At 39.8% G+C, this 24,643-nt stretch overlaps 2 protein-coding genes across 4 annotated transcripts; both read left to right on the top strand.

The window, feature by feature from the left end:
- Positions 1–194: 194 nt before the first annotated feature.
- On the top strand, positions 195–4,789 carry fkbp6 (FKBP prolyl isomerase 6). Of its 2 annotated transcripts, none has more exons than XM_051408499.1 (9): positions 195–359; positions 1,073–1,190; positions 1,282–1,371; positions 1,480–1,682; positions 1,979–2,098; positions 2,211–2,408; positions 2,766–2,875; positions 3,102–3,195; positions 4,691–4,789. In XM_051408499.1, exons 1-8 carry the CDS (start codon positions 291–293, stop codon positions 3,172–3,174), a joined length of 981 nt encoding a protein of 326 aa, XP_051264459.1. In that variant the 5' UTR covers positions 195–290; the 3' UTR covers positions 3,175–3,195; positions 4,691–4,789. The 2 variants fall into 2 exon arrangements, with proteins under 2 accessions (XP_051264459.1, XP_051264458.1); XM_051408498.1 differs by lacking the exon at positions 4,691–4,789 and adding an exon at positions 3,334–3,776.
- arhgap18 (Rho GTPase activating protein 18) lies at positions 4,716–24,524 on the top strand. 2 transcript variants are annotated; one of them, XM_051408495.1, is made up of 18 exons: positions 4,716–4,814; positions 13,353–13,581; positions 14,669–14,807; positions 15,962–16,044; positions 16,286–16,438; positions 17,408–17,471; positions 17,982–18,100; positions 19,104–19,175; positions 19,349–19,442; positions 19,629–19,720; positions 19,965–20,042; positions 20,197–20,356; positions 20,503–20,585; positions 20,667–20,873; positions 21,075–21,209; positions 22,330–22,451; positions 22,577–22,632; positions 22,781–24,524. In XM_051408495.1, the coding sequence occupies exons 1-18, from the start codon at positions 4,780–4,782 to the stop codon at positions 22,870–22,872; spliced, it is 2,013 nt and encodes a 670-aa protein (XP_051264455.1). In that variant the 5' UTR covers positions 4,716–4,779; the 3' UTR covers positions 22,873–24,524. The 2 variants fall into 2 exon arrangements, with proteins under 2 accessions (XP_051264455.1, XP_051264454.1); XM_051408494.1 differs by lacking the exon at positions 4,716–4,814 and adding an exon at positions 5,967–6,297.
- The last annotated feature ends 119 nt before the right edge of the window (positions 24,525–24,643 follow it).

Below are 24,643 nucleotides of genomic sequence, written 5' to 3'. Positions count from 1 at the left end.
AGTACATATATATATATATTTAATTAAAATGGTTGATTAGTGTATTATGTTACAAAGAACACAACATATTGAGGGGGAATGCAGCCTATTGATGAAGATGATGAAGATAACTGTAGAAGTGTATGTTTCGGGCTGATCACAGTTCAGCCTCATTTGTTATCAAGGTCACCTGACATTCAACTGAGTGGCCCAAACCTGAGCGCCAAAACAACCACAAACATTTACTCCTAATTAAGCCACCTTCCCTAAAATAAACCCGGCTGACGGTCGGTAACCTACCCACCAGATAAATGTCAGGAAACGGGTTGATATCAAGCATCCGGAGGTTAATAAACACCGAGGAGCGGCTGAGGACTCCGGTAAGTTTAGCTAATGTAACATAACATGTATGTGGCTCAGCTTGGCTAACGTTAGCTAACTGGCTAAGTGCTAATTAACTAGCTGGTGTTTATGTCGGTATTAAAAGCACTTTGACTGCTGTGACACTGACGTTTAAACTTCACAGTTCATTTCAGGTCATTATTATAAGTTTAAAACAGCATTAGTGTTTTCAGAAGCTAAATGAGCCTTATTATCAGTGGAAAACGTCACTTTATTGTTCATTTAACTTAGCATCCATTGTCAACAACATAAACTCGAGATAGCTGACAGACTGTTACTTAATACAGTTTTAATGGTTACGTGAAGGTCTTATGAAGCTGATTAAGTATACAAATTGTACATGTGTGCCAGATAAATATTGGAAAGTAAAGTTCTGTTGTAAACTTCACAGTTCATGTAGCACAGAGACACAAACAAAATCAATAAGAGTTGACAAAAGAATAAAAAGCTCAGGTTTCTCCTGTGTCAGGCTGGTGAGGTGGTGTTGAGACTGCATTATCACAGTTTTCAGTGCTTCAGTAGCTATTGATTTGTTTCAAAGCCTTCCAGTACAGTGATGCTGTTTTTTGGACATGCAGCTGTACTGTAGCTGTATGTTTATAGGTGTACTAACTAATGCTTACAAGTGATTTCACACACAGATTGAATTGGTTGTTGTGAGTTATTTCAAGGCTTTTCTTGTCGTTTTTAGGGTCCGTTCGAACATCTTCGTCAGCAGATGAATGATGTCTTGGGAGATGGAGGGATCCTGAAAGAGGTGGTGCAGCCTGGAGAGGGCCCACCTGTACCCCAAGATGCTTCAGTATTGAGTATTTACAAGTCTAAAAGCTCCTGATGCAGTTTTTATTTCCCAGATGATTTTGTTCTGCCATAACCTCTCCTTATTCTCTTTCTTCCAAGTGCATTACTCTGGTTTCCTGGAGTATTCTGACCAACCTTTTGAAACTACCACACACCTCAAGTACCCCCAGATGATGAAGTTAGGGAGAGGTCAGTGATCAGCAGAGATTTGTTAACCTATAAAAAAAAAAATTGTGGCCTTCAGGAGAACATTTCTCCCTGATTGAACACAGTTCTTGAAAATTATCGTTCAAACAGACGTGACGCTGGCCGGACTGGAGCTGGGTCTGATGACCATGCGGAAAGGAGAGTTCTCTCGTTTCCTCTTCCAGCCCCAGTATGCATACGGGGACATGGGTTGTCCTCCGTTCATCCCCGCCGCTGCTGTGGTTCTGTATGAGGTTCAGATCCTCGATTTCCTCGACTCAGGACAAGTGGACAGCTTCATTGCGCTGAGTCCGGTGCGTGCTGTGTTGTCGTACAGAGAAGAAAACTACATAAGACATTGTTCTTCCACTTGACATCAAATGCATGCTAACGTTATGCTACTAACAGGAGACTTATTTACGTTTTCATGCATTTATACTCGTGCCGGAGAACCTAGGAATCTTTATATGTTTGCTTCCAGAAGACACAACCAATAATTACCTCTTCCTCTTTTTTTGATTAAATGATTAATAGCCAAAATAAGGCAGAGTCAGAAAAAAAAGGGGGAGTTTTGTTTGTATTGTTGACTATTTACCTTCTCTGTCTTCAGGAGGAGCAGAACACAGTTCCTCTGTCCACACTTCTTGAAGTTGTCAACACAGTACGCAGCTTTGGCAACCGTTGCTTCCACCAGAGCCGTTACGACAATGCCAAAGATCGCTACAAACAGGTACGTCTGGATGAGCGTTAAAGATAAAGAGAACCTAGCTAATGTGATGTTTTTATGTGCACTGGTTAAGATGAAAATGTATTTTGTAATGGATTCCACTTTTGGCCAACAGGCACTGATGCTGCTGGGGAACAGGGACACAGAAGGCGACGCAGTGAAGGAGAGGATCCAGACAGCACTGCTTCCTCTGTATCTGAACCTTTCTCTTACCGAGCTCCGCCTGGACAGCCCACACAAAGCCCTTAAATATGGCAACAAAGCCTTGGAGATAGATTCTGCCAACACAAAGGCTCTTTACCGCTGCGGACAGGTCAGACGGGGCTTTTGTTGGTCTTTTCCAAACCATTTGATAAAAGTCCTCGGAGGCCTTCTTAAAAGTGAATGATAATACATGTTTTGTTCCTTTTTTTAAAAAAAAAAAAAAAAAAAAAAGCTTGAGTTGAATGAAATGTTTTGAATCATTTTTGACCATTTTAGCTTGAATTTACTGAACAGCAGGTATGTTTATTGTACATTTTGGTTTATCATTTAGCTATATTTGTTAACTTTAGATACACCGAGGATCCATAGGCAGCTTTTTCTTCATCTCCAGGGTCCCTGCGTTGCTACTTGCTGACACCCTAGATAACAATTAGTCCATTATTCTGACTGATGTCATCTCTGTCAGGCGTATCTGGAGCTGCATGAGTACGAGAGCGCCCAGACTTGCCTCATAACTGCTCAAGCAAAGAAGCCCTTTGACTCTGACATCAACAACTTACTGAGGAAAGTGGCAATGTAAGATGAACCTCTGCTGACACATTGAAGGCATTTTAAAATGAGTTGAGACAGGATGGTCTAGTTGTAGTAGTTTAAAGATAACATAGAATTAATGTGCTTATACTTTCATTTATATTTTTTGTATGGCATATTTGGTGTTTTAGTTTAAAATGCCAGAACTTCCCTATAGGGCATAAATCACTCTGAAGATATTTATGTGTATAAAGGATTTTCTATGTTTCAGGTGCTATAAAGACAGCTTGGACCAACAGAAAGACTTGTACTCCAAGATGTTCAGTGACTTGAGGGCCAACTGAAGATGTAAAGATGAGAAAAAGGTAAGAAATGCTGTTCACTACTGTGTCCGAGGGTTTTCAATATTCAGCAATTTTCCTTAATCTTTTCATAATCTTACGTCCTACGTTTGAGCTTTTCAGAAAGACAGATCTCACTAATAAAATGTTTGTGTGTTGCAGAGTAAACAACACTTTCTCTCCAGAGCTGCGGTTTCTGGAAATTAAACCTTTCATATGTTATGGAAGGAATAATGTTGTACAGATGTGGTGTTCATGTCCTTTAACCGAATAAGTCAGTTCCTTCAAATCCTGCAGATGTTTGTTAATAATGTAGCTCAACGGCATTGTTTCTGTTTGAAGATGTGCTTTGCAGAGTTTACTTTCATTACTAGATATGAAGGCTGGAAGAAGATTTACACGAAGAGTCAGAGGGAATCTTGAGTGGCTGCATTTTCTATACAGTTGCAGCCTCTCAGATTCTGTTCAGTAATACTGTGTTTGCTTGAATATTTGCATGGGGTCCTGAATTGATGATAATAAAATAAAAAAATAAATAACTAAAATATTTTCCCTTTGTTAAATAGATAAATTAGAAAAAGTTTTCATGATGTTGAATTTGTTCAGCTTTGTGGTCAAATATACTAAATATAATTACTGTTCCTGCATTATTGATTTATTTTGTGTTCTCAGTGTGAAATAAATTACCTCAGTTGTACAAACTATGATTGTCAGTGTAACTTGCTAAATTCAGCTGGTGACAAAGGAAAGAACACATTGTCCCTTTTTGTTTTTTTACAGATTGTGCATGCTGACTTAAAAGTTAGTTTTTGTGCCATGGTCCTTTATTAATGGGGTTGTGATGATGATAATAAGTGGTTGCAGTTCACCTCAGTCTTTATAGAAGAAGATTTGGCTTGTAGCATGGACAAAAACAGACAACTGAGAGCAAGTTTCAGACTATCTGTAGATAATTTACACTTTGATTTTAGGGCTACTAAACAAACACCAGGTGGCACACTTGAACAGTGTCTGCCTCCAGAACAGCACTCTGCTCCTTTTTTATAAAATATGATTTAAGGAAGTGTGAAACTTAAAGTCAAGCTTTGACAGATGAACTCAAAATAGAACTAAGATGTGAGATATTTGAAAAAAAAAATTAAAATATGAATAATTAAATGTCTAATATGAATAGATTGCTGGAAGATATTCTGAAATTTGCAAGGACCCATGCTTCATTTTGAGTTTTCCAGTGATGCTTTTAAGTAGTCATCAACCTCCCAGCCTTTGCAGCAGCGACGGCAATAACTCTTTAATATCAACCCCCCATGCACCAAAACATGCTGCAAGACTGTGAGGAGGCAATATGTGATACGTACTAACTGGACAGATTGTAAGAATTGGATGTGGGTAGACTGGAGGGAGTAGTGGGTGGGTAATGGGTGCGGGGTTAAGATGACAGGGGATCAGAAGTGGGGACGGGCAGATGGAGGAGCAGCAGAATCTGATTGACCTTCTTTGGTTAATCCTCTTGTCACAGCGTGCGAGTGTTTTACCATCATCTCCCAGCACATGGCCCAGCAGGTCATGCTCTCTTAAAGACTGTTTGACTGGACGCAGGCAGACACAATGGTCTCCAGACTTGTCTACTACCTCAATCTCAGGTGAGGAATGAGAGAGTGAGACAGCTTCTGTATGCTTGCACTCACACGCTCATATGTTTAAGTGTGTGTGTGGGTTTTTTTTTACTAGTAAATAGCATTTGTTCCACTTCCAGGTGCCATTAGTTTATACTAATACAAATGATCAGTTTGCTGTGGTTGCTGAACTCTATCCAGAGCTTTGCTGTAAGAGGTGAAGGTTTTGCATGTTTTTATGTACTTAACATGTGCTCTGATTTTTAAACTTGTGCTGTACTTTACATTATTTGCAATATTTTACCTACAATATATATGATAAACTCATGAAATGAAACATGATGCATGCAGCAGTGAAGTAGACCAAACACTGCCTGGAGCATCTATTAAAATGAGACCTCCATGTAATACTACTAATTTTAGATACTGAAAGGAACCATTCTTCACAGCGAAGACCACCTTGGATGATTAAGTACGTTCTGAGAGGCAGTAAGTAACAAGGTTTCATGTTGTAGTATTACTACTTTTACTTTGAAGGCCAGAAGCTGATACAAGGATTCAAAAAACAGAGAGAAGAAAATGGGGACATGGGTCATATCACATAAAAAAATTAAAAACATTACTCAGAATCAGGTTTATTGCCAAGTAAGTTCACATACGAGGAATTTGCCTTGGCACATTGGTGTATAAGAATCACAAGTGTAGAAACATAAATAAAGATTAAAAAATAGAGACAATAAATAGGAGCCACTATATACAAATATAAATATAATGTGTTACAGTGTTTGATTGCAATCTTACACTGTTCCTCTTACTATATATACACACCCTTAAATAGCCTAAAAATTTAAAGTTAATTGTAAATGTGCACCATCCACATACTGTACTGTATGCAGCAGCTTATGAACTGGGTGTGCACTTAATAAAGAGATTACAGAAAATTGCATATTGATGATTCATTTATTGATTTGAATCATAGAAACACCTTCCTTATTTAAAAAAAAAAATTGCCTCAATTGAAACATTGCAGTAAGAAGTCAGCACACTGTTGCAGCAGAAGGGGGCGCCATCCCATATGAAACTTTTGCCCTGTGGTTTCAGCCAATCCCTGTGCTGTGCTGTATCTGTAATCCAGCCCCTGTCCTGCAGCGTCACTCACACACACAAAGTTGTAAAGAAAGACGAGAACCAGAGGGAGAGGAGGAGGAGGAGGAGGAGAGTTTGATGTCAGAATGAGTCGACAACATAACAGTCCAGCGATGGAAACCACAGATAGATAGCCCGACCTATAGGTCGATATACAGCTTCATAGAAAGACACCCTATCCGTTAACGAGTGTGTGTGAAGCAGAAGAAGGAAGAAAAAGGAGGAGAAACATGAGTCGGCAGCAGCAGCAGTCCCAGGGAGTGGTTTTAACGGGTTACCACAGCAACGCCGAACTGTTGCCGAAAACCGGACCGTGTGCTACCAGCTGCCCGTCAGCCCTGGACCCCGAGGCCGGCGCGCCCAGGTGGGACTTATGAGTGTGTGTGTGTGTGTGTGTGTGGTAGGGATATCTAACTTTAAAATGAGGGCAGTCGCGTTAAAATGTGTGTGTGTGTGAGAGAGAGAGAGAGAGAGAGAGAGAGCAAAGGTCACAGTGACAGTGTTATTTCTGAGCTGGAGAGCTGAGCTGTGGCAGAGTATGTGATAATGAATGCAGCCCTCTCCATCCTGCAGTGTGTTAGCAGCAGGATACACTAACTTCTCTGCACAGCCTGGTCACTTGCAGCCAGACAGGCTACTCTTCCCTTTTCACCACCATGTTGGGGGCCAGCTCTGCCCTTGGCCCTGGGTTGTGTTTTTCCTTTAGCACATTCCCTAATCAGCAGATCAGCAGGTTAACCTTGACTTTGTTCTACTAGCAGATTTTGCAAGGTTGCCTATCTAACTCTTCTACGCCACTGTAGGTGTCAAGGAGTATACAGCCTAGTTAGTTAGGCCCCTGTTGTTTGGTTAAAATGAGATAGAAGTGGAACTGTTTTGATAATTGATAATTAAGTCACTGTCAGATATTTGGAGTCAGCCCAGCTTTGCATCATATTATATTGAATGAGTTTTAGGCTGTTAGTTGGACGAAACAAGACATTTCAAGATGTCGCCATAGGCTTGGGAAATTGTTATGGGCCTTTTTCCACTATTTTCTTACAGTTTAAGGATCAAATGATTAATTGATTTGGAAAATATCAGCAGAATAATCATTACATCTCCCTTCAGGTATCTTCAGACGTCTCCATTGGTTTCACCAACCATCAAAAACTCAAAAGATGTTCAACTTTGAGTGATATAAAATGGAGAGAAGTCATCACATTAGAGAAGCTAAAACAAGCAAATATTTGGCCTTTTTGTTTGATGAGTGACTTAAACATTTAACTAATTCAGTGAGCCCCTGTGAACTGTGTTCCTTATGTTGCTCCATTCATTGATTCACAGTCACATCCTCCGCTCCTTGTCAGCTTCTTACACTGAGACACACTCCGAGGTGCTGTCACAGAGGAAAAAGGGCTGAATGGGAACGAAGCTCACATGGAAACAATACTGTACAGTTACAGTCTTTTATTTATGACAGCACTTGTTTATTCATCTATGCCAAGCTGGCTCCGTCTGTCCAGTACATGTTTAGGCCGCTGTCAACAACCGTGGTGTGGTGAAAGTAAACAATTCAAAGTCACAGCTGCCTCTGTGTGTGTGTGTGCATACAGTGTATGTGTATGTGTGTGTGTGTGTGTGTGTGTGTGTGTGTGTGTGTGTGTGTGTGTGTGTGTGTGTGTTCCAGATGGCTCGTCCAGCTAACTAAAAAAAAAAAAAAAAACACAGCATCACGTTACAGCCTGCCTTTGTCTCACCTCCCACAGCAGAGTGTGTGTCCTGTCTAGGTTGACGTGAAGGCTTAGTTTTGTGGTCATTGTTTCCCCTAGTCAGGAAATGAGAGACAGGCAGGCAGACAGACAGACATCTAGTTAGTTGGTTCTGGCCTTTTCCCAGCAGTGGACATCGGACCTCATGAGCCTAAGGTATTGTGTCCACTGGGAGTCTTCCACGTGGATGTCATGTCGTTTTTTTGGTCATTCAGATGGAAAGAGAAGGAGAAGGTCAGCGTTTGGCTAAAGGGCAGTGTGTTTCTGTTTTTCACTGTCCAGTGCTTCCCCATGCTTCAGGAACTTGGTAAAAAAAAAAAAAAAAGTCAGTGGACACATGTTTTAGATTAATTTACTGTGTGGTGCAGCAGACAGACAACCTCCGCACAGAAACACAATGCTGCACGGGAAGTGACATCTGCAGGAAGGGAAGACGAGCTGCGAAAGGTTACAAGATGTCAGACTAGCATGGGCTGCAGAGCGCTCTATAGTGTGCTGTCACTCAGACCCAATTTAGCACATATCCAGATGATCAGGACTCACAGACTGCCAGAAATGAACAGAAGAATAAGCAAACATGCTTTGAAAAGGACATAATCCAAAACAACACATGGCCAGAGAGAAGCCCAAAAACAGCTGAAATATGGTGCCAGTGGGAGAGAGGGGGAACAGAGGCAGCCTCTGTTTTCTATAGAGGGCAGCTGTCACTTGTTGGTCTGAATGAGAATACCACACACACACACACACACACACACACACACACACACACACACACACACACAATTCTCATCCTCTTTCTTCTTATGTTGGCTGAAAAACATCCTCTGCAGCTCACTGTTCACTTTTTGAAGCTGCCAAATTCTAAAAATAAATCTGATCTTCTACAACATCCACCTACAGTGGTGCAAGAAGCTCTGAGATCTTTTAAAAAGATTATCTTTCACATTTTGGGAAATATGCCTTTATGCTTTTGTATCTGATTGTAAAACCAGAATGAGTCGTTTTTGTATGGATTAAACAAACAAGAAGTAAAGTGTTCATTAGGATGTGCTGAGACATTTAAGTTCTGCTGTCAGACATTTTTTCATTTTTCCCTGACAAAGTCTGCTGGATGAGCTGGGAGGAGAGGTGCTGCCACAGCAACTGGGTAGTTCCTCCGACGTCGGCGCCAAAGCGTTCCTCGGTCTCGGGCCGCTCCATGGCGTACACCACGAGGTCCACCAGCTGCTCCTCCAGCATGCTGGCAGGGGAGCGTTATAGGAAGGAAGTTAAACAGAAAAATGGCAGATTTTTGTTACCTTTGGACAGAGTCAGGGTAGCTGTTTCAATCTGTTTCCAGTCTCTGTGCTAAGCTAAGCTAAAGGCTGCTAGTAGCTTCATATTGACTGCACAGACATGTGAGCGGTATCAATATCTTTAAATAACTCTCAGCAAGACGGTGAATAAGTGTATTTCCCAAAATGTTGAACTTTTCTTTTAAGTAAAAGTAGCAATATAACCGTGGGGAAATAGTTGAAATAAATATATAGTATGTTTTTTTTTTTTATGTAAAATAATGTACTTGAAAAACTGTCTCAGTTTAGTTTGGACTGAACACCTTCAGGTCATGTGGGCTGAACACCCTCAGGTCATGTGGGCTCAAATAGTCGACAGTGTTCACTTCCTCAGATCTTGACTCATATTCAGCTCATCAGTGCTGAACTTGCTCCTTGCTGGGTGTTTCCATTTCCTTCTATTCCTGTTTGCACCTCGCCATCTTTTACAGGCTGTTTTCTCTCCACACACGCACACCTACACACATGACCACACACCTACACACATGACCACACACACTCCATCTTTGTCGACAACTCTAAGCAGGTGATAAAAGGTGTGTTGATAAAGGTACAAAGAGTAAAACAATCACACACACAGCTGCAGCACTGCTTTCCTTTGAAGGTCATTTGTCCATTTGTATGAAAGTGTGCCAGAGAGAGAATGTGTTTGTTTTACTCACAAGGGCAGCCCACTGAACCTCTATGTAAGAGAGCAAAGTCATGTGTACTATTGTTTGTAAAGCCTAAAATCATTTTTAGTTTTGTATTATTTTGGGTGTTTTTCTGCACTTTCACGTGAACTGAGATGACTGCACTCCAAAGACACACACAAGAGTCTCAGTATTACGATCAGTTCAGTCAGAGGAAGCATGTGTGTCTTGCTTTTGAGGTTGACCAATCAAAGTGTTTTGATACATTGATATCTCCACAGTGGCTGAAGAGATTTTTTAAAAACGTCCATCTTGCTTCGTTTTTTTGCAGTTTGAATGGGGACGAGTCCCTGCCGCCATGCTAGCTGCACTGTGAAGCTGTACTTAGACACACAGTGGTGCTTTGAGCAACATGCGTACAGACACACATCACGCTGATGTTTAGCAAGTATTTGTACCATGTTCACCATCTTTGTTGAGCGTGTCATTTGCAAATAAGCACAGCTGAGGTTCAAAGATTCAAGATTATTTTATTGTCATTTCCAACACAGGGTTCCATCAAATTCTGATTAAAGTTCCCTTTATGCTACTCGTATTTCCAGTCAGGATACTTACTATCGCTCCTCTGTAGTTAACAAGAACTATGGCACAGGAATTTAGTTTTCTTAAATTTCCTTAAGAAATGCAGTTGATGGGAATGTCATTAGTTTAAGTTTAGGTATTTGTCATAACCCAGTGCATTGAACAAATTAAAATTTCGACCTGATGATGGTTCTAGAGGGAAAGTTAAGGCATCACCAAAGTTATTAGAGTTCATCCTGAGAGGGCAATATGTTTGTGCACCAAAATTCATCAATTTATGTCATTTCCATCCTATAGTTGTCAAGTGATTACACTCAAAACCACAAATGTCAACCTAACGTTGGCTCAAAAAAAGCGGGATCACTAAAATCATTAAGATCCTTCCTCTGTGGACTGTGAATGTTGATTCAAATTCAAAATTTTATGGCAATCCATCAAATAGTTGAGATATTTCAGTCTGGACCAAAGTGGTGGACTGACTGACATACATTGCCGTCCCTAGAGCTATGGTGGCTACAAATAGTACAAATATAAGATCAATGTGAACACGTTGGTAACAAATAATAATAATAAACCACTGTTTAATGTCTTCAATAATCGAACTACTTACACTGTCAAACTAATATGTGTGTTAATATGTCTGTGTGCGTTTGCCAATCTCTGATTTATGGTTTAGTCAAACCACTCTTCGCTTCGGCAGTAAATGATTAACTCATCCTGTGAGTTCATATTTGTGTCTGCCAGGCTTAAATCTGCTCCCAAGGTGAACAAATCTACAAAAGTATATCAGAAAACACAGACATTTTGCCAGTCCTAGCGAATGAAAGCATTTTAATTGGTGAGGCTTTAGTAAGGCAATGAGCATATGTCAGGGGAATGACCTGCTAAGTTTGCTTTTATCAAAGTAAGGAGGGACAGAGAGGAGTCGGACAGCATGTCCCTGCTATCGCACAGTGTTTTGACTAAACCCTGCTGGGAAGTAGGAGAAAGGAGAGAGATCTATAGGAAAACACGGAAGAAAGCAAGGGTGAAATACCAAGTAGACAGGAAAACAGATGCAAGTCCCAGGCGAGGTGTAGGAGGAGAGGAAGTAGATGACAAAAGGAGGAGGAGGAGGAGGAGTGGGGAAGGAAGGACGGAGGAGGTCAGTTGTCGGCAAAGTACCTGATGTTCTTTGTTCAAACCAGATTAGTGTGTTATTAGTGTGTGTCTATATTTACCAGTGTTTTGTTTTATCGCTTTATTAGTATGTACAGTGTGAGTGGCAGGAAGTCTGCTGTGGTATGTGGCCTTGACTTAGCATGAACCCTCAGTGTAATACTCCGCTGATAATCCCAAATTAATTAATATATCACATCAACTTGATGCTGTTCAGGTTCAGTCTGACTCCCCAGTATTTCCTTTACTTCAGTACATCTCAGTCAGAATTGTTACTTTCTTGTCCTAATGTTCTTGAAGTGGAAGAGAAACCTACACACATACAGAGAGAAAGAATGTGCTGTGTTAGATAATGTAACTTCCTGTCACAACAAAGGGGGCATTCAGTCAGACAATTCAACTCATGTTAAAGCATACATTTTCTGATGTTATTATCCACAAACAGCTATGTATTTATTTTACTTACCAGTACTGTGTACGACTTTGCCAATTGCCTATCTGTAATTACACAGCATTTATATATATCAGAGTTTGACTTGTAGAGGAAAAATACTCCTTTTAGTGTTTTTTTTTTTTTTTTTAGATGATTATAGTTGAATAAGTAGGGCTGTTTAGTTCTAGTGTGTGCCTTGAAACACAGCATATATATATTAAAAGAGCCCTCCCCTCACTCCTTGAATGGTGCTGGGGCTTTTGTTTACATTTGGATGACAGATTGCACTTTTAAGAGGAACTCAATAGGTTCTGGGTTTTATTACACAATGTGAGATTTCTCACTGTTTCCGCAGTAAACGGGCACATTAAGTTGTGTACTGATTGTCATATGTGGGGCTGCCTCACATCTAGGAGTGTCTGTGTGCATTTAATAAACATGACCATACAAAATTACAGTATATTAGACAACCTGTATTAAGTCATTCTAACTATAATTAGCACTATTGGTTCAGGCTGTCTTAGCTAGGCTAGTGTATTGTATGAATTGAGTTGACTGTGTTGAGCTAGCAAAGAGTCCAGTCTGTGTGAGGGCTGCTATTCTTAGGCCCAGCTGACATCCTCATTAGCCGACTTGCTGGGAATTCAACACACTGCTGGCTCGTCTGTAGTTAGAGTCTTTGGCCGACATCTGTCTGTCTGACTCACTGACCGTCTTGTGTCAAAAGCTCTCTCTCTCTCTCTCTCTCTCTCTCTCTCTCTCTCTCTCTCTCTCTCTCTCTCTCTCTCTCTCTCTCTCTCGTTATGCCATTAAAGGCATACTAGCATCCACCGACAAAGTTATGAAAGTTACCTAAAACAAAACTAAAATTAGGGGTGAAGAAAAGCATTTTAGTTAACAAAAAACAAAAACAATATTGTAGACTAAAATAAAATGGAAATATAAAGAAAATTCTTTTAGTTTAAGTCTGTCAATTTGCCTTAAATTTGTCAACACAAGCATGAGGAGACATTGGTCCATAGACTATGTTTATTGACACTGGGTTGTCTACATGACACAAAGTGTTGTGTTTGTGGTGTAATACCTATTCTGAACTTCTTTAAATCTAGCTCCTGAAACACAGCTCATTATAATAAAAGAACTAATACTGAAACGTTTAATAAATACTTACCTAAAACTAAATATTCTAAACAATAAACTCAACTTAACAACCAAACCCATTCTGAAAAACTGAACCTGCTGTTTGAAACATGGTTGCATACATACCTTTTTACAGAGCACAACAAACACAACCGTTTCTCAGACAAAGCAACTTTTATAATCCAGGAATCATATTTTTATGATACGTGCTGGTATGAGGCATCTTTCATAACGTCACTAGTAAACAAGGTGCAAAGTGCAAAGTGGCTGATTTACAGTTTTGTTGGGGCATGTTGGCCAGGTTTTTGACATGTATTTGCAAAGATTGCACATACTGTACCTGTGTATCTTTCCGCCTGCTAACCTGTCTGTGCTTGTCTCTCTTGTAGCCGCAGAACAGGCCACTACACTGTTCAACAGAACCAGAACACACATCATGGAGACAGATACGGGCCTTCCACTACCACCAGCACTGAACTACCCTCGCTACCCAACCCGAGCATTGCCGCTTGCCCCAGGTCTCAGCCCTCCTCCAGCCCTAAGCCAGGCTCCAGCCCCAGACACAGTCCCAATTCCAGGTCCAGACCTCGGCCCACGTATCAGCGCTGCAACTCTCAGGTAGGCTGTAAATGATGTAATAAGTTTGTCTTTAACATGTAATTGTTCAACTATGGGATTACAATCCCAAATTGGCTTGTAAAATAGTTTGCTCGGTGGAAGCAGCACCTTGTTTAAAAACACTTTTTGACATACGGTGCTTGCATTATAGATAATTCATTAAAGGACATGTCCCAGCAAACTTGTCAAAAAGAAATAAACTGCAGCAAGTGGGGCCAAGCAAAAAACAAGCACTTTTAATGGACATATTTTGACATTGCGCAATTGCCCCCAAGGATTTTGTGGTAGCCCGTTTTGTGGCTCCATGAGTCTCACTCAATACTGGACCAAAATTAAAACTTGCTGTCCCTTTTATTTTGACACAAAAACATGGTGAAATAAAGTCCAGGTTGAAAAATACTGAAATTTCCCTTTAACATAAACTTTAAAAAGTGAGATTCACAAGCAGGAACCTTTTCTACTGCTGTACTAACTCAGGATAAGAGCTATAAATGTCCAAATTGTAATTGTTAAAATTTTACAGCGGTTTGGTTGGCAGGTAAACAATCGTAGTCCCTCAGATGTTTCGTAGCTTTCTGTAAGGATGTATTTTTAGTCTCTCTGGTAATTTTTTCTGAGAATGAGTGTGGGCTCAACACCAGCTTGGAGACTTGACTATTAAACCAACAAATTAATTCAAGTTAAATGGCTTTTTTGGAAAAGCCGAATAAACAGGAGAAACATGCTCTGAGGTCTGTTTAAATTTGGGGTGTTTTATGTAAAGTGTGTGTGTGTGTGTGTGTGTGTGTGTGTGTGTGTGTGTGTGTGTGTGTGTGTGTGTGTGTGTATTTATCTGAGAGAAGCTGCTCAGCCGGCCACTTTTAAGACTTGTTCAGACTGGCTGTGAGTCTTGTGCTGTTATTTGTTATCTCTTTGCATCATTCCTGGCATGTAGGAGTGATTTATTTTTATTTTTTTTACTTGATCAACAAAAACCTCAGTCAGTACAGAAACAAGTTATGAAACATGAATGGGAACTTGAAACTAAACCATGAAATCCTCATCCGTGTTACATATGTGTCTTTGTGTATCTTCACATGTCTCGCAGGACTCTCTGGACGAGCTGGAGATGGACGACTATTGGAAGGAGGTGGAGAATATCACTCGCTCAGGAGAAGGAGCAGGGAGGGGAGAAGGTGGCGGAGAAGGGGAAGTGCAAGACGAGGAGCAGCAGAAAATTCCAGAGGGTAGGATACACCGTTTCCATGGATAGAACTGAAACAGACATGAGTTTCCCCTTTTCTTACATCTGCTATGCTGTACATAAATATGTCATTTCATATTGTGTGTCTTTATTCTTGATGTAGAGTATTCTACTTACAGAGAGGACATTTGGGCATAGAGTTTGATCAGGCTAGTTTGGGCATGTGTAGTTCCAGACATGGACATATTATGAGACAATGGACTGAGCATGGACACCCCCCACCTCTCCTATACAGGACAGAGACGCCCACAAACCACACACAAAACAACTTCGACATGGCAGCTTGCTTCTTTGTTGTTTGCGTCTCTTTGTGGATGTTTGTAGTTGTTCGACATCATTCGATTGAATTTACAACAAGAAATGTTGACTTTCACTTCATACGGTGGTCCTGACTCCTTGGGCCCCAAGGCCTGTACTTAATATGCTCGTACAGTAATCCATCCATGGTTCCAGACATGTAAAAATGTACAACTCAATGACTGTATATCTGAAAATATGTCTGAAAATATATCTGAAAATAAGGCCAGTAACTTTACACTGACACAAGATGCAGACATCAGTTCTTAGTTCAATTATTTTAAGTTTAACTGGCACACAAGCTAACATCCAATGGAACAGAAATAAAAAGTAAAAAGAAAAGCAATTCAAATAGGAAAGAAATAGAAATGTTGGGCAATAATAATCTAGAGAATCCTTATCTACATAGCTTAAACTGGAAAATATTTTGAAGTAGAATGATCTGGAGAAAGTATAAATGTAAATGAAAATGCTAGTTTATCAAAATCACACTGCCAGCTCAGAGTTGTGTAGCTCTGTGTCGCACGCCTTACATAAGCGGTATGCAATTCTTACTTAGCCTGATTATAAAGACTATTGTTCTTTTGAGCAAACACACACTTCCTGTATAGTATGTGTGTCCAGCTCTATCCGTGGTTACACTTTTCCCTTTCCTGCACCTGTAGAATCGTCTTACACAGGGGTTGAATAGAGGCTTCTGTGCCCATTTGTCTCTAATTTCTTTGTCCATACCAGTCTCCCCTCATTTTCAGGCGATAGTGATGTACCCGCTCAGGAACCAAGTTCAAAAATAAAAGTTCTTTATCTTTTTTTTTTTCCCCCTCTTATTTTCTCTTCCAGAAGGTGAACAGGAGGAGGCGTGGCTTACAGAGGCGGGGCTAGCACGGCTGTTTGATGATTCACTGGCAGTAGACCAGGATCAGGTGCCAATAATCTATCCCTTATTGAAATAGTTAGACCTGAGTGTAGTTTGAGTCATTGTTTATCAGTTTCATATTTGCAGTTCACATCTTTCAGTGAGCTGTTTTCGAAACTGCTGATATGAGTTAGAGCGTGTTTGACAAAAAAGAACTGACTGAAGAATCCATTAGATAGATAGATGGATGGATATTATGTACAGATATTGTACCTATTGACTCATGTTTGTGTCTGATTGATTGACAGGAAGAAGACAACGCGGTGTTCCTGTCCACACTGACCAGAACTCAGGCGGCAGCTGTAGAGCGTCGTGTGACATCACTACAGCAGACGTTGCTACGGCGGCGCAACCGGCAACACGTTCCTGATGTTAGGGATATATTTAGACCTCCTGAAAAGGTTAGTAGATGCGCACAAACTAATTATACTGTGTCAACATGAAAGAGTATCTAAAAAAAATATGCAGGCTAGAATTGATTTATCAAACATTTAAATATGTAACTTTAAGAACTTTTAAGACCATTTAAGCTCTCATTAAAGCTTTATTGCTGAGAATTAGTTGAGAAGATTGATAGCACTCTCATGTGCTAAATATCAAGCCAGAGACGGTGGCCAGTTAGCTTAGCTTAGCATAAATAAATGGTGAAACCACTTGTTAGCCTGTCTCTGTCCAAATGTAAGGAAATCCACCGCCCAGCAACATTTTTTTTTTTTTTTTTTATAATTCAAGTTTTTATTTCTTTTCTTCCCCCCAGCAACTTTAAAGCTAAACCTCACTAGCTAATTAACACGTCATATGTCGTTTGTTTAGTTTGTGCAAAATATAAAAGTGTAAAAATGACCAGTTCAGTCAGACAACTCATGTTTGATGTTTATTACAACAGTATAATATAGTTAGATTTTGGCGTCTGGGCTGCGACCTCATCAGAACCGGCAGATGTGTTTACACAGAGATATTGGGGAGCAAATACCTGCTTCCCCCTGCTTAGCTTAGTCTTTATGCTAGACTAAGCTAACCAGCTGCTGGTTAATAACATGCATTGAACATTCAACCACAAAACACATATTAGACATTTCCTTTTTTTTTTCACCACAAAGGAAGTGGTTGCAAAGTGAAGTCCGTTTAAGGCACTGAGTGCAATTAAGTATAGTACGGCTACTCTGAACTTCTCCATTCAGCAGAATAAACTGTTTAGAACAAAGTGTCTTGCACTTTTTTTCACTTAGATATACAGTTTGTCCACTAATTAACAGACAAGATAATATGTAACATGAAGAATGTAACAGGTAGGGGGGAACTGGGTGAATATGTGACATGTTGAACAGTGTGTGTGCTGTACTCTTATGTGTTTTTGTGTTGTGCTGCAGGGGGATGAGCCTAGTAAACTCAAGGGGGGAAGTGAGAATGGACAAAAAGATGTCACTTCAGCTGGTATGTGCATCATACTCATACAGTCACACACACACACACACACACACACACACACACACACACGTATGAGTCAGAATGGAGAATGACAAACTGAGGCCCAAATAAACTTCTGCATAGCAACGCTCACATGTTGGAAATAATAGACTAGAAAAGATTAAGACACAGTATAGTGTGATACAATAGAAAAAGCATACAACACAGCAGCACTTGCTGATTTGTTATAAACTATAAACTATTATAACATCACAGTAAAATGGGGTGAAAATCAGGTAAAGCCTAAACTGTGGATTCATTTACCAATAGTTATGGATACATAAAAGACAGCAGGCCTCTCTTTCTTCCTGTTTCTACTGCAATTATTTAAACCCTGAGGCATTACCTACAGAATAACACATTTAATTGTCTGTCTCTGTATATATGCAACTCTACTTTACCTACATAAACACATTTTTACTACAGTACTCATACGGCTGTATCTTTTATTTCTTTTTTGTCCCCATGTCTCAACAGAAACAGAGACAGAACTGAACGTTGAAGTGGCTTTTTCAGAGCAGGCGCTCACTTACAGGGACAACCATCAAAGGTTAAAAGTCATTACTAGCTCTAACTCACCTGACGACAAACTACCGGTGAGTCACATACCTGTGTGTGTGTGTGTGTGTGTTACACACACACACACACACACACACACACACACACACACACACACACACACACACACACACACACACACACACACACACACACACACACACACACACACACACACACACACACACACACACACACACACACAAACATACTTTAAAACTATATGCACATTCACTTCCTTAGCTGTATACTGATACCCTTGCACTGATATGCAAAGCCACTTTGGGTCACTCTCTTCCCGTAAGCCTTCTTTAGTGTCTATATTAGAACTTGTATTGATAACTTATTCAGTATTGTAGGTCAATGATTAGCAGAGATAGCAAAGCAGAGATCTGACAACAGAGATATAACAATCTTACAGCAGAATTGTTTTTTTTGTTTTTTTACTGCTCACTGTGCATTTTAGGTGTGACAAAATGTTTAACTGAATGTAATAAAAAGATAAATTAATTCTGAATGAAGTAATGAATTAAGTATTATTAGGACTTTATGCTCTATAGTAGATCTACATGGCTACAGCTTAGCCTGACAAGTTAAAGGTTAGCCAGGTTGTTTTATTGTGTTGTTTTGGCCCTGTAATGTAATAAAAAACAAGATACATTGTGAAACATTAAATGTAAAATCCATTAACATAAATTAGAATAGACTGTGTATAGTTAGTTATAGTTAAACAGTACAGTTAGGCTTTAATTGAGCACACAGTATGGCATTCAGATTGTGTTGCATATCAGCAGAAAACCCATTTGTGTGTGTGAGCAGTTTGAATGCTGGTCTGTAGTGCCCTCTGGTGGCGCAAGCTGGTACAAGAGATTGTTTCCACTTTTATACAATTCAATCAATTCAGTATTATACATTCCACATTCAGCATGCAATGTAAATGTAAATACAGTCAGAAATTTAATTGGCACAGTGTTTACTTTTAATATTTTCACCCACAGTCACTGACGCCCCTCTGTCTCCCTGTTTGTTTTTCTTCTCCAGAACTTCAAGCTGCTCCGAGATAAAACAGGTCAGACCAGAATAGGAGATCTGTCTCGTCTGGATATGAAAAAGGTAATGTGTTATGTTGATCTGTGGACGCTTCACATAATTGTTTATACATTAAGCTAAGTCTTCGTGAGACAAATTTGCCCGTAAGGGATGAGTTAGTTGAGATTTTTCTAAGTGCTGCTACTATTTAAAATCATTGTATTACATATTTTTGTCTGTTTTTAATGTTTGGTCAGGTGCGTAGACTGGTGCTTGTGGAGTCGACTGCTCTGTTTGACACTGCTGGGATTGACCTGAAGGCTCACAAAGCTGTCAAAGTTAAGACTAAAGGTACACACACACACACACACACACACTCACTATATTAACAGACATACAGGGAAAGCCCTGATGGCTAAACAAACCTGAAGGTAAACACATCAAGCACAGAAACACAAACTCAGACATAACGACGAGTTAATGTAGTACATGAAGATATTTCTGTTCTTCTAAATATTTGTATTTGTGTTTGTGCAGAGAGTGGTTTATTTGGTGTCCCCCTTGCCACTTTATTGGATCAGGACCAGAGGCGTGCTCCTGGAACCAAAGTGCCATTCATACTGCAGAGGGTGAGACACTGACCATTATAGCAATGACGAGAGGAAATCCTATTATAGCAGCTGATCAAACAGCAACATATCAATGCATGTTACTGAATCTCACAATTTACATTACACACAGTGCAACCTGAATCTACAGAGATGACTGGCAGTGTACTGCGATCTTTATTACCAGCATGTCCAACTTAAATTGTAGTCCTAACACTTTCTACTTGTTTTACCGAACCTTGATCTCTCTCTCACTTATTTCTAGCTCATTAATCATATTGAGAAGGACGGATTAGACACAGAGGGGCTGCTACGGATCCCTGGAGCGGCCACTAGAGTCAAGGTTGGTTAAAGCATTTGACTGCCACCACTACAGACACATTGATAACATTATCCTTCTACCAGTCTGTCATCGTGGTTGTTAGCATAAGTGGTATGTCTTGTTCTTGAAGTCGTTAAAATAGTGTAACAAGCCTGCCCGTGTGTGTCAAATCCAGTCACTGTGCCAGGAGCTTGAGTCCTCTTTCTACAACGGGGTGTTTCCATGGCAACAGTTGAAGCAGCACGATGCTGCTAGCCTTTTGAAGCTGTTCATCAGGGAATTACCCCATCCACTGCTGACTGTAGAGTACCTCAATGCATTTATTGCTGTCAACAGTATGTATGCCATCTGTTCATAAAGTATTCTGCTTAATCACAAAAGCTTTACATCCACATTATGAGACACATAAACTGAAAAAAACCTTGCATTAAGCCTTTCTGTATGCGTGTGTGTGTGTGTGTGTATGTGTGTGTGTTTACAGAGCTCCCCACAAAGAAGCAACAGCTGCAGGCTTTGAACCTGCTGGTCCTTTTGTTACCTGAGGCCAACCGGGATACTCTGAAGGTAGATGCACGCTCTGTTTGAAATGAATGAGGAACTCTGGACTATTTCTATTTTAAACCTCATTTATGTTTGCTTCCACAGGCACTAGTGGAGTTTTTCCAGCGTGTGATCGACCATCAGGCCAAGAACAAAATGACTCTCAACAATGTCTCTGTTGTCATGGCACCCAACATCTTCATGTTCAAGGGCTTCCGCTCCAAGGTTACAGAACAACAGGAGTTCTCCATGGCAACCAGCACAGCCAACATTGTCCGGCTGCTGATAAGATACCAGAATCTTCTATGGACAGTAAGGATCAAAGAAGAGTCTAGCTTGATGTATTCTGCAATTCAAATCACCACTATAAACAACATGCATCATGGTTATTCACAAATTACTCACAAAAGCATCTGGATTTCTTTTTCCATGTAATGTGGTGGATGGTGTGTGTGGTGTCACTTTGTACTGAAGGTATCAAATCTCCCTTTTGTGTGTGTCTGTTGTCTCCAGATCCCCAAGTTCATTGTGAACCAGGTCAGACAACAAAACATGGAAAGTCAGCGGAAACAAAATAAAGAGAGAGCTGTAAGAAAGCTGCTGAAGAAGATGACTACCGATAAACCATCTGACAAAGCTGTCCCAGAGGTAGGAGTTCTCATTTTATGCTCATGTAGCAATTCATATGTATGAGAAATCACTGTTAATAGTTCACAGTTTTCATTATTTATACAATGTAACACCTACTACACATTTTTGTTTACATGTTTCATAATAATACACATATATCCAGCTTGTTTCAAAGTGGAGTTGTATGCCTCAACTCCAATATCACCAGTAAACAACGTCAGCCACAGCAAACGTTTTCCTATATCTTATGAACATGTATGGTAGTGTGAGATAAATAAATTATAGCTGAATTGATATAATAAGACACAACAAAAAACTAAATAGTCATACCATATGATACCAGCCAATCACCCTGCTGTATGGTGGTCATAAAGTATAGTGCTGCTCTGAGTAGATTGTATATGCAGTCTGTTGAGAAATAGAGACATCCAGTGGTGATGTATAGGAATGGTGTTCCTATGTGGCCATATTGTGCAACATGTGGGAGCCAAATACAGGACAGTCAGCCAATTATTTATAAGATACTTAACCCAAATATATCGATGCAATCATTTTCACCATTCTATACAGTATACATGTTTTAATTGGATTCAGTAGTATCAAATCTAGCATTTAAAAACATCTGAAGATTTCTCACAAACTGAAATTAATACTGAAATGTTGGTTCCCTCACAAAAAAGGCAGTCAGTGTCCAAGATTTCACTTGGCTGTGCCATTGCTTATGTGAATCAATGTGAATGTCGTGATCACCAATAGGGATTTGGCTTTTCTCTGCACTAAATAAATTAACAATCAAGGTATTTGGCAAACTATGGCATACTATGTTATAATACTGGAATACAGCTAAGCTAGCAGAGTATAGCAGCACATTATAGAGTACTGTCCTTCTAGACAATATGGTGGTGAATGAGTAACTACAGCAACACTTGACCCTGGGTGTTCAGCTGAGTTCTGTGAGACCAGACAGTGTTTGGAGTTTATTAAACACAAGAGCAGGAATTTATCCAAGTCCACATTCTTGTTGCATGTTGTGTGCGATGAGGACAGTGTTTTGGACCTCATTACTGTGAAGTGTTTATGGCTATATGATTGACTGTATGTTTTCTCACTCTCTGTTTGTCCCTGTGTTTACAACCAGGAGAGTTCGCAGGGATTTATTCGAGTCCAAGCACCGCAGTTCAGTAAAGTGTCTATGATGGTTCAGCTTACTGAAGAGCTGCAGGCTGCTGATGTATTAACACGCTTCCTCAGCCAGGACAGGTAATGTGTACATAGATACGGCACTGCATACAAATACACATGCAGTATTTGTTTTGGCTAAATAAGGTCCATCCTTAACTTTTTCTCTTACTCTCTCTCGTGCTTTCTCTCTTTGTCCCCCCCAGTTCAGTGTCAGTGAAACGAGAAGAGCTGTGTCTCTATGAGATTGGTGGAAACATCAGTAAGTCTGGCTCCTACCATAAACTGATCTGTTAAAATGTGAAAAAAATTTACTTTCTTCGGCCTTTGCAGCTATCAGTTAAAGTAACTGCATCATGTGTCTTTTTTGTTGTTTCTCCTCTCTTGCCTCTTTATCTGCTGCCTCACAGAGGAGAGATGTCTAGATGAGGAAACGTATATGAAAGACCTCATCCAGCTGAACCCTACAGCAGAATGGGTCATCAAAGCTGTACAGCGATAATCCTGCTGCACGCTTGACTGCTCCAAATGTTCACCATCGCGTCCTACTGAGAAGAGAAGTCACCTGGTTCGCTGTGGTTTCTGATGGTTCTGAACCTACTGGCACAATCCACTTTGTAGCAGAAACATTTCTGAGCACAGGTGGTTGCATAGGGTTCACACAACTGGCTGGTCCTGAGAACTGCCAAAAATACAAGTAGTCCAATGGTAGTTTTAAAATGTATGAAACTACTTTTGATGAAATCTGTGTGGAAATACTTTTTTTCTCCACTAAGTAGAACAACCAGATTGTGAGACAAGAAAAAGGGAAAAGTATGTGCTTGGATTTACAATAACATAGACTTTTCCATTTTTCCCACCCTGCATTATGCTACAGAATTTTGGGTCTCATGTACCACAAACCTAAAGTATGTGCAGAAGAAAACCACTTGTTTTTATTAAACCTTGTCATTTGTGGAGTCCTGACAGACCAGTGTTGTACTGTGATGGAAGTATACCATTTCTCCCACTTTGTCACACTACTTTAGCCCCAATATTGTGATTCTTAATATTATGTACTACTGCAAGTATTGCAGTTGTATACTGTGATTGATTGCCACTAATCACTTTGTTGTGTCTGTAATAATCAATTGAAATAATAAAATTATGGGGCGATAAAATATCAAAATTCTATTAAATCACAAATTAATTACATAACATAAATAAATTTAAGGTCTATTTTTATTTTGAGAATATTGGCCTTTATTTATTTATGGTTTCATTAAAATCCTTTAAAAAGCAAATATATGGTCACAATGTTAAATGTTTATGTATCAAATTGGAGTGAATGTAAGGGAGGGGCCCCAGCAGTGACCCCCAAAGTTTTCATAATTATATCGTCACTGACCGCTAACCGGGGCACGCAACGATGACGTCACTGTTTTTAAGGTACATTAATATTGCTGTACGTTCTAACTTTTTAAACCATTGATGTTTGAGTGTGTTAATGTGTGAATCCATCTTCAAAAACTGCTAGTCAACACATTTTATATATAGCCTCTGTGTAAACTCGCTTGGAATTTAATTGCCTTACAAGTTTTGTACCAAAGATTTGATCATTTTAAAGATGTTTAGAGATGGTTTTAAAGAAATAAATTGCTGACTATAAATGGCCTTCTTCAATGATACACTCTAAAATGATGGATTGTGAAAGTATCTGGACATTACTACTTTTAGCTTGTTTTGATATTTGACTCTGTACTCTTCTCAGTCTGGATATGAGTTGATGGAGTCCTCTGGCAAACGTTGTATTAATCCAGGAATAGAAAATCTCCATTTTATCTTTTTGGCACATATCTGTACTTCTCTTGGCTTTCACTAAGAGTCTAATCTAATTCTGTGTAGTTTCTCAGTTTCAACAGTCTGTGGAGGATCATATCTGTACCACAAAGTCAAACATTGCAGATGTTACTCTTGTGAAGAGCTGTGGAGTGTTGACAACAAATATTCTGTCACTGTTCAAAAATTCACTTCCTGCCTTTTATTATCTTGTTTACTGTGAATGTTGTTTTTTTCCCCCCCAGATTATGATGTTGTATGTGTTGTATGTCTTATTACTGCCTCTGAAATGACCACTAAACCAACCTGTAAATAAATATGCAATTATTAATTAAATCTGATGGTATGAGTGCTTCTGTATGCAAAGGACCTAACAGAGTGCAATGCACACTTAACAAACACTGGTCGTAGTCCTGTCTCTCTCCTGTCTGCCACTGTATGTATTTGTATTTCAT

The sequence above is a fragment of the Dicentrarchus labrax genome, unplaced genomic scaffold (genome assembly GCF_905237075.1).
Source record: "Dicentrarchus labrax unplaced genomic scaffold, dlabrax2021, whole genome shotgun sequence".
NCBI classification, from domain to species: Eukaryota; Metazoa; Chordata; class Actinopteri; family Moronidae; genus Dicentrarchus; species Dicentrarchus labrax.
This window is presented reverse-complemented; position numbering and strand designations above follow the sequence as displayed.

Excerpts from the sequence above, each read along its gene's own strand:
- fkbp6 (XM_051408499.1), top strand. The coding sequence starts at position 291 with ATGTCAGGAAACGGGTTGATATCAAGCATCCGGAGGTTAATAAACACC. Across the intron at positions 1,372-1,479 it reads GATGATGAAGTTAGGGAGAG|ACGTGACGCTGGCCGGACTG; the intron begins GTCAGTGATCAG and ends TCGTTCAAACAG. Across the intron at positions 2,099-2,210 it reads CCAAAGATCGCTACAAACAG|GCACTGATGCTGCTGGGGAA; the intron begins GTACGTCTGGAT and ends TTTGGCCAACAG.
- arhgap18 (XM_051408494.1), top strand. The coding sequence starts at position 6,164 with ATGAGTCGGCAGCAGCAGCAGTCCCAGGGAGTGGTTTTAACGGGTTAC. Across the intron at positions 18,101-19,103 it reads CACCTGACGACAAACTACCG|AACTTCAAGCTGCTCCGAGA; the intron begins GTGAGTCACATA and ends TTTCTTCTCCAG. Across the intron at positions 20,043-20,196 it reads GAGCGGCCACTAGAGTCAAG|TCACTGTGCCAGGAGCTTGA; the intron begins GTTGGTTAAAGC and ends TGTCAAATCCAG.